This window comes from Oncorhynchus masou, chromosome 17 (genome assembly GCF_036934945.1).
Source record: "Oncorhynchus masou masou isolate Uvic2021 chromosome 17, UVic_Omas_1.1, whole genome shotgun sequence".
In the NCBI taxonomy this organism is placed as follows: Eukaryota; Metazoa; Chordata; class Actinopteri; order Salmoniformes; family Salmonidae; genus Oncorhynchus; species Oncorhynchus masou.
The window spans coordinates 21,575,087-21,583,896 of record NC_088228.1 but is presented as its reverse complement, the minus strand read 5'-3'; the positions used below and the strand labels follow the sequence as shown (position 1 = coordinate 21,583,896).

General features: G+C 39.8%; 1 protein-coding gene across 1 annotated transcript in view; it reads right to left on the bottom strand.

Annotated features, from left to right (window-relative positions):
- LOC135558236 (tenascin-R-like) overlaps window positions 1-8,810 on the bottom strand; it is an 82,956-nt gene continuing 74,146 nt past the window's right edge. The window contains exon 22 of the mRNA XM_064991963.1: window positions 1-7,494. Coding sequence (XP_064848035.1) covers window positions 7,372-7,494 — 123 coding nt within the window. The 3' untranslated portion in view covers window positions 1-7,371. The remainder of the gene's footprint in view (window positions 7,495-8,810) is intronic.

The window sequence follows — 8,810 nt, the reverse complement described above, 5'->3', positions numbered from 1 at the left end:
TGACTATTGGAATATTTTATTAATATGTAGAAAATGTATTAAAAAATTTACTATACAGTACATGTTTTAAGTCAAACTAGAACTAATCTGATCAGTAATATCCAAGATTATACAACACAATCCAGATACTAATCAAAGTAGTTTTTCCACGGTCTCAACCTTCCTCAACATTCTTCATGGGATCTTGAGCCAAACAGGTAAAGTACACCTTTTAACAATCCTTGGGGCTCTTTTCAGCTATACAACAGTGTTGCATCAATGGAACAATTAATAACATAGCTGTGTCTAGTAGTCATAAATACCACAATATAAATAAATGACAGGAAAATATTCCACACACTTACTCTAAGCCTGATTAAATCACACAACAGAGGAACAGATTGTGGGTTTGAGTTGTGAGCCAGTGAGAGTTGTTGTTCCAGTAAATTGTGAAGCTGTGATTGGTTTAAGTAATGGGGAAATATGGAACATTCTGAAGCACTAGATGAGCTGCTACCATCTGTTATGCAAATGAATAATAGAGTAAAGTCTGCCCTCGACATTGTTAGAAAACTGCAGTCTTAATTTCACTCCCATCCTTTGACAGAAAAATCTTCAGACCTCTCTCAGATATAAATACAAAGATCTGCTGTGTGTGTTAAGATAAAACAGAGAAAGACGCTTCACAGTATCTCATCTATTCAAATAGAAGAGCAGCTTCTCATACAAGTCACCGCTCATAAATCCTTTAAGGTCGAGATGCTAACTTGGCCTCAGGCCACATTCAAAACCCTAACTGCATCCCAAATGGGACACTATTCTGTATATAGTGCACTACTTTTGACCCTGGTCAGGGAATAGGGTGCCATTTGGGATACAGGTCCAATCTGACTATTGTCCTGATCCTCCTACATCAGCTCCTGGGTAGAGAGGGCAACAACATTAATTTAGAATGCCTACTAACAGAGTAACAGCAATGTTATTCCTACAGCATATCAAAAAAGGTCAAATCTATATTTCTAAGCACTAAGCACTAATGATTCTAGGGCAATATAATCAAAGACACGTGTAAACAAACCAAGGTATCTAATTGGCGTTGTTTCCAATAGTAGCAAATTAACCACTGTGGCAGAACAAGCAAGGACGTGGGCAGAGCCAAGCTCGAGCTAGTGAGATCCTACTGGTGCTTTTTAGCATGTATTTGCTTCTCTGTGAAGTACGTGTGTGCAATAACTCAATTCGCCCTTGTACTCCTACTACCAACACATTATTTGTACTCTGTTCGTAACAGATTCTAGTTTTGTGAGCAGAAAACTGTATTGAGAGCAATGATAATTAGCAGAATGTCGGCCAGGTTTCTTCTTGCTCAATTTTCTCCCACTTCCCGCCACTGGACCTTATCATTGTATTTGATGGTGAGTGGAAATTCTAAACCAATGCTTCAGTTGAATCTAGCTCCTTCTTCTGTCAGTGATATAATCATCCTGAAGTGATGAGATAATTCACCCATAATCTGCATGATGTTTTATACTGCCATGCAATTGTCCGTCATTTAATTTACATAGGCTCTGTGATAAACTGTGACTAAAGCATGAGTCTTTTCTGTGAGGTTGATTATGTGCAGTCCTATTATCAGAACCATAGAAATGGAATCACAACGGTGTGTGTTAGACTATTCCTTCTCCTTTATGATGAAAGTGATGGCATTGGAGCAATAGTAGGACAGATCGAGTTGGCCCTAAGGGGAAATACATTTTTTTTCCCCAAACATGTAAGAATTAACCACATTCTTCCCAAGTGGCGCAGCGGACTAAGGCACTGCATTTCAGTGCTAGAGGTGTCACTACAAACCCTGGTTTGATCCTGGGCTGTATCACAACCAGCTGTGATTGAGAGTCCCATAGGGTGGCGCACAATTTGCTCAGCGTCCTCCGGGTTAGGCCAAACCCTAACCTTAACTGGGTTAGGCCAAAATAAGAGTTAGTTCTTAACTGACTTGCCTAGTTAAATAAAATAAAAACATCTATACAGTTCCAGTCAAAAGTTTGGACTCACCTACTCATTCAAGGGTTTTTGTTTATTTTTACTATTTTCTACATTGTAAGATAATATTGAAGACAGCAAAACTATGAAATAACACATATGGGAATCATTAAATAACCAAAAAAGGTGTTAAACAAATCAAAATATATTTTATATTTATATTCTTCAAACTAGCCACTCTTTGCCTTGATGACAGCTTTGCACACGCTTGGCATTCTCTCAACCAGTATCATGAAGTAGTTGCCTGGAAAGCATTTCAATGAAAAGGTGTGCCTTGTTAAAAGTTAATTTGTGGATTTTCTTTCCTTCTGAAATGCGTTTGAGTCAATCAGTTGTGTTGTGGCAAGGTAGGGGTGGTATACAGAAGATAGCCCTAATTGGTAATAGACGAAGTCAATATCATTGCAGGAACTGGAAATCTGTCCTGTAGTCTGATTTTTAGTCCCAACCGTCATGTCTTTGTGAGACCCAGAGTAGGTGAACGGATGATCTCTGCATGTATGGTTCCCACCATGAAGCATGGAGGGTGAGGTGTGATGGTGTGGGGGTGCTTTGCTGGAGACACTGTCAGTGATTTATTTTGAATTCAAGGCACACATAACCAGCATGTCTAACACAGCATTCTGCAGTGATACACCATCTCATCTGGTTTGCACTTAGTGTGACTATCATTTGTTTTTCAACAGGACAATGACCCATCACACCTCCATGCTGTTTAAGGGCAACTTGACCAAGAAGGATGGAGTGCTGCATCAAATGACCTGGCCTCCATAATCACCTGACCTCTACCCAATTGAGATGGTTTGGGATGAGTTGGGCCACAAAGTGAGGGAAAGCAGCAAATAAGTGCTCATTATACGTGGAAACTCCTTCAAGACTGTTGGTAAAGCATTCCAGGTGAAGCTGGTTGAGAGAATGCCAAGAGTGTGCAAAGGTGTAATCCATGCTCAGGGTGGCTACTTTGAAGTATCTCCCCAAAAAGTTGGTTACTCCATGATTCCGTATGTGTTTTTAAAATAGTTTTGATGTCTTCACTATTATCCTATAATGTAAAAAATAGGATAAATAAAGAAAACCCTGGAATGAGTAGGTGTGTCCAAACTTTTGAATGGTACTGTCTATTATTCTGCTTCACAGTTGCTGTCCAGTAGAGGTCTGACAATGCCTGGTAGAGGTTTACTTTATTTACACGGTTCAGTTTCCACAGTTTATGGAATTAGTTCCAGCATCACAAATACTCCTGTTACGTACACTACATGGCCAAAAGTATATGGACACTTGCTTGTCAAACATATCGTTTCAAAATCATGGGCATTAATATGAAGTTGGTCCCCCTTTGCTGCTATAACAGCCTTCATTCTTCTGTGAAGGCTTTCCGTGAGATGTCTGCAGGGACTTGCTTCCATTCAGCCACAACAGCATTACAGAAGTCGGGCACTGATGTTGGTCGATTAGGCCTTATTTGCAGTCTGCGTTCAAATTAATCCCGAAGGTTTAAGGTCAGGGCTCTGTGCAGTTCCAGTCAAGTTCTTCCACAACAATCTCGACAAACCATTTCAGTATGGACCTGAAATCATGCTGAAACAGGAAAGAGCCTTCCCCAAACTGTTGCCACAAAGTTCAGAGCACAGAATTGTCTAGAATGTCATTGCATGCTGTGGCGTTAAGATTTCCCTTTACTGGAACTAAAGGGCCTTGCCTGAACCATGAAAAACAGCCCCAGATCGTTATTCCTCCTCCACCAAACTTTACAGTTGTCTCTATGCAGTCAGACAGGGAGCATTCTCATGGCATCTGCCAAACCCAGCATTGTCCGTCGGACTACCAGATGGTGAAGCCTAATTTATCACTCCATAGAACACGTTTCCACTGATCCAGAGTCCAATGGTGGCAAACTGTACACCACTCCAGCCAACACTTGGCATTACGCATGGTGATCTTAGGCTTGTGTGCGGCTGCTCGGCCACGGAAACCCATTTCATGAAGTTGTGCTGAAGCTGTGCTGACATCGCTTCCGGAGGCAGTTTGGAAGGTTGAACAATTTGGAAGGTTGAACAATTTTTTCACGCTATGCGCTTCAGCACTCGGCGGTTCTGTTCTGTAAGCTTGTATGGCCTACCACTTTGCAGCTGAGCCGTTACTGCTCCTAGACGTTTCCACTTCACAATAACAGCACTGACAGTTGACCAGGGCAGCTGTAGCAAGGCAGAGATTTGACAAACTGACTTGTTGGTGCCAAGTTGAAAGTCACTGAGAGCTTCAGTACGGGACATTGTACAGCCAATGTTTGTCTATGGAGATTGCATGGCTGTGTGCTCGATTGTATACACCGGTCAGCAATGGGAGTGGCTGAAGTAGCTGAATCCACTCATTTGAAGGGGTGTCCACATACTTTTGACAATTTAGTGCATGTGCAAAGTGTTGTCCTGGAGTGTAAAGGCATGATTAAACAACTTTATATTCAGCATATTGAGATTCTATTACCTTTCTTACAGACAATACATTTTTAGTGAGCATTTTTTTCCTCCTCGGTATCCCTCAATCTGTTTATAATCTTTAGCACTCAGCATTTTCTCAGCCAACATTGATTACATGCATTTGCACTTGAGGTTCCCTTCAATAGTTAGATGTGCTTTTACATCATAAGCCAAACACAAGATAACAGTATCTTAATACTCTAATACCTTCCAATCAGAATTCTAGTTCTTTGTAGATATTCTCTCTTTAGGCTCCCCTGAAACCATATCAAAACAGGTAAGGGTATTTAATCACTGCATTTTAAATACTTTTCCAGCTCAGACCTCAAGTTGAATTCTTGGAAGAGATTCTGGGGGTTTAAATAGTGACAACGAGCTTAATGTGTGTGCACATTGCACACAGCCCTGCTAAACCAGAGGTGTGAAGGAAAAGGTTAAGTTACTGAAAGGAATCATAACATAAATAAGAATTACAGTATACCTGTCCTACAGCTTGGAATAGGCCTGCATCAACTTCTGGATAATCTTCTGAATAATCAGAACACTTCACTTGACCAAACGTGAGGCTTTGCAAAATAAGACTGTGTCATTCTGATTGATTGATTGACAATTCATTAATTTCAGATTTCTGTGAAACAGAGCAGGAGTCAGTAAGCATTTGGATTACAATTCGGGCCACACCAGCGTTTGACAAAAGTGATATCTCTTATGTTACATACATTCCATCTGTTATCTACAGAGCTTCACCACTCATTCCTTGCACAAAGTGCCATGAAGCAAAGTTAGTCTAAGTAGTTAATAAATAAGTACACATCCTATTCTAGTAAAAAAGAAAACACTGTCTTGCTCTGGGAGATGCATTGCATTAACAGATCTGAAACAGTCACCTGACAAGCAGAATTCAGAGGAGAATTTCTAACATTTAAATTCAAAAGTAAATCAAAATCAAATCACATTTTATTTGTCACATGCGCTGAATACAAAGGGTATGGAATTTACCGTGAAATGCTTGCTTAAGAGCCCTTCCCAACGATGCAGATTCTGGTGACACATTTGTTGTTATCATGGAGGTGTTGATCATGATTGATAGCATGCAGTAGGCTCACCCCTTTTCAAAGCAAGTCTGTGTTAACAACTATGGTTAGAACAATAGGGGAAGTAGTATCAGCGTTTCTTAATGCTTCTATATTACTCTGCATCTACAAAAGTAAATACTGAAATGTCTCCTCCTCCTAATTCTTAAATGGATATATTAGTACCAGTAGTCTATAGGATGGACAACCACCATTGTTTCAAGTCATCAAGTCTAAAGGACAATGAACGACATAAAATGTACAAAATGATTATGACCCACTGTGTGGTTGTTACAGTTTGTAGAGATTGGGTGAGGGTACTTAAGCCATATCTGAATGGAAATATTTGTCAATTAGTCAATAAAAACAACTAAGGAGAACAATACCGTTAAACGATTTGATGAAAAGTATTGGATAAGTAGGATTATAGTGTATCCATCAAATGTACACCGAGGACATGAGGGGTTCTCTACAGCAGGCCAAGTGTTACTTGCACTGGTGGCATAACATAGTTAAACATTAAATACGGGTGAGACAGGAGGATTGTATAACGTACAGGACGACTATCGAACACCAACATACAGTAAATGAGCTTATCAATTTCAAATCAGTCACTAAAATACTGACAAAGAACTAATGTTCACAAAGTAACCATGAGAATTGTTGCTGGGCCTAAAACCGAGGATCACAAAAACATCTGCTAAGGTGATGATGAGGCTACAAAGAAAGAGAGCTCTGTCGCCAGCGCATTTTCTCTTCAGCAAATCTTTGGTTTCATGTCAGAACTATTAGCACCATCAATGCAAGTAACATAGCGGGGAAACATTTGAGAGTGCTAATTCCTCAACAGGATCTTCACACAGCTTTATGTTTGTTTGTGGAGTTGGAATCTCCTCATGGAGAATACCGTATGTGAATATTGGTCAACAATGTTATATATTTGAGTTACGCAGGGCAGTGTAAAGACAAGTATTGAATGACAATGGTCATACTATGTATTACCTCAGCGCAAATAACTTGCTCACTGTTATTTTCCTACTAAATGGGCACTGGAGTCGAGGCCTATACATTTCAAGTTGAGCAGCTATTGTTTGATGATCCTGTTTCTTCCATTCCAACAAGGGTGTGGATTAATAAATAAATAAATAAATCAATAGCTGGTGTTGAATCCACTGCTACAGGCTGGTGTGTAGCTTGGTGATTGCTAATGCTGATTGGCTCATTATGAGTGCCAATGTTTTGTCAATGTCCAATGAATTTCTCCATGCAGGCATTTGACTATGAAGCTCATGGAGGGTTGCTATTTCAATAAAAATATCAATAACAAGGCATCAAATTATATCATGTAATACATTAACTTTGTTACAATATCAGTTATAAAAATAGAGATATCTTACTTGTTTACGGGCATATAGAATTTTGTTAAAATTACTTTATTTTTTTAATGGGAAAAATAATCCCAGCTCTCATGTACTTATATTGTATAGATAGAGAGAAGATCATGACAGCTACTCTGAGTTCATCTCTTCATCTTCCAGGACAGGGCAAATAACTAAACACAAAAACCTTATGGTTTACCTCCCTATTTTAGCAAATAGATAGCCTTAAAATCCAGACTGAATGGATTGTGAAACAAACATGAAATAGAGCTGAGTTCAGTCTGGATATCTAGGCTAGCTAACAGAACCATTGTCATTCAAATTTTGTATAAATTGCATAGCTCCTCCTTTTGTCTTTCAGCCTTATGTAAAAGTAGGAACAGCAAGCTGGATTGGGGTTGAGGGGTAAGGTGTAGAGGTTTACTCTGGAGGAGTGGACCTCCTTCGCTTGCCACTGATGCTGCGGTAGTTGAACGGCCTCATTTTCATCTCCACAAAGGGGACAGAGAACTCATGGCCCTTCCAGTGGTACCAGTTGATACCCTGTATAGGATGAAGAGAGGACAAAATGTAGGATCAAGAGAGAACCGTGTTCAGAAACAAAGATATCTGGTATTACACAACGTGGTTTTCTTAGAATATGTACAGTGCACTTCATTTATCAAGGATGTGCGTACGCTACAAACTTTACTATATGACTTATACAGTATGTCTAATATGGATATTGTCCTCAATGTTCAGTTCACTTCTAATTCAAATGTGACATCCTCAGCTGTCTCCTGTCTCCTAAGCTGTCTCCTGTCTCCTCAGCTGTCTCCTGTCTCCTCAGCTGTCTCCTGTCTCCTCAGCTGTCTCCTGTCTCCTCAGCTGACTCAGACCAACCTTAGTGGTATTTCTAATATTGCCCATTGTGCTGTTCAGAAAAATGTGTGGACATTTTCAATGCTATTTGTGGTTTGAACTTACTATGGTCATTGTAGACCATAATTCAATTAGTGGATAAAAAATAATTCAGACATTCTTATCTTACCTACAGTACAATGCACACGTAACTGCCAAATAAAGAAAACACTTGATTAAATTAGGGTTACAATGTATATTGAAAGCAGGTGCTTCCCCACAGGTGTGGTTCCTGAGTTTAATTAAACAATTAACTTCCCATCATGCTTAGGGTCATGTATAAATAAGTCCAGTTGCCCATTATTTTGGCTACCATGGCAAGAAGAGGAGATCTCAGTGACTTTGAAAGAAGATTCTCAAAGGAGTATAGGGGGTTTAAAGTGTGTGTGTGTGGGCGTGTGTGCGAGTGAGTACGTGTGTGTGTGTGTCTCAGTCACCAGATCTCAATTGAGCACCGGTGGGAGATTCTGGAGCGGCCCTTGAAACAGCGTTTTCCACCACCATCAATAAAACACCAAATTATGGAATTTCTTATGCAATAATGGTGTTGCATCCCTCCAATAGAGTTCCAGACACTTGTAGAATCTATGCCAAAGCACATTGAAGCTGTTCTGGCAGCTCGTGGTAGCCCAATGCCCTATTGAGACAATTTATGTTGGTGTTTCCTTTATTTTGGTAGTTACCTGTAGCTAGTTCCTCTTTTTATGTCTGAGATCATTTCAGGTCATCAAATGGTTATATTGGAAACTGCTGATCTGTGTAATGTTGCAAGGCTTCTGTAGTAGTCTCATCAAACGCTCTTTACAAGACTTACTTGTAACAAATATCACACTGTTGGGAAAGCAGTAAGAGATTTAAAGTTTTCTTTACGTCTTTAATGGAAATGACTGGGAATCTCACAGTGTGGCTTTTAATTCCAGTCATCACAGTGGTAAGCTGAGGCAGCTGTTCAGTCCCAC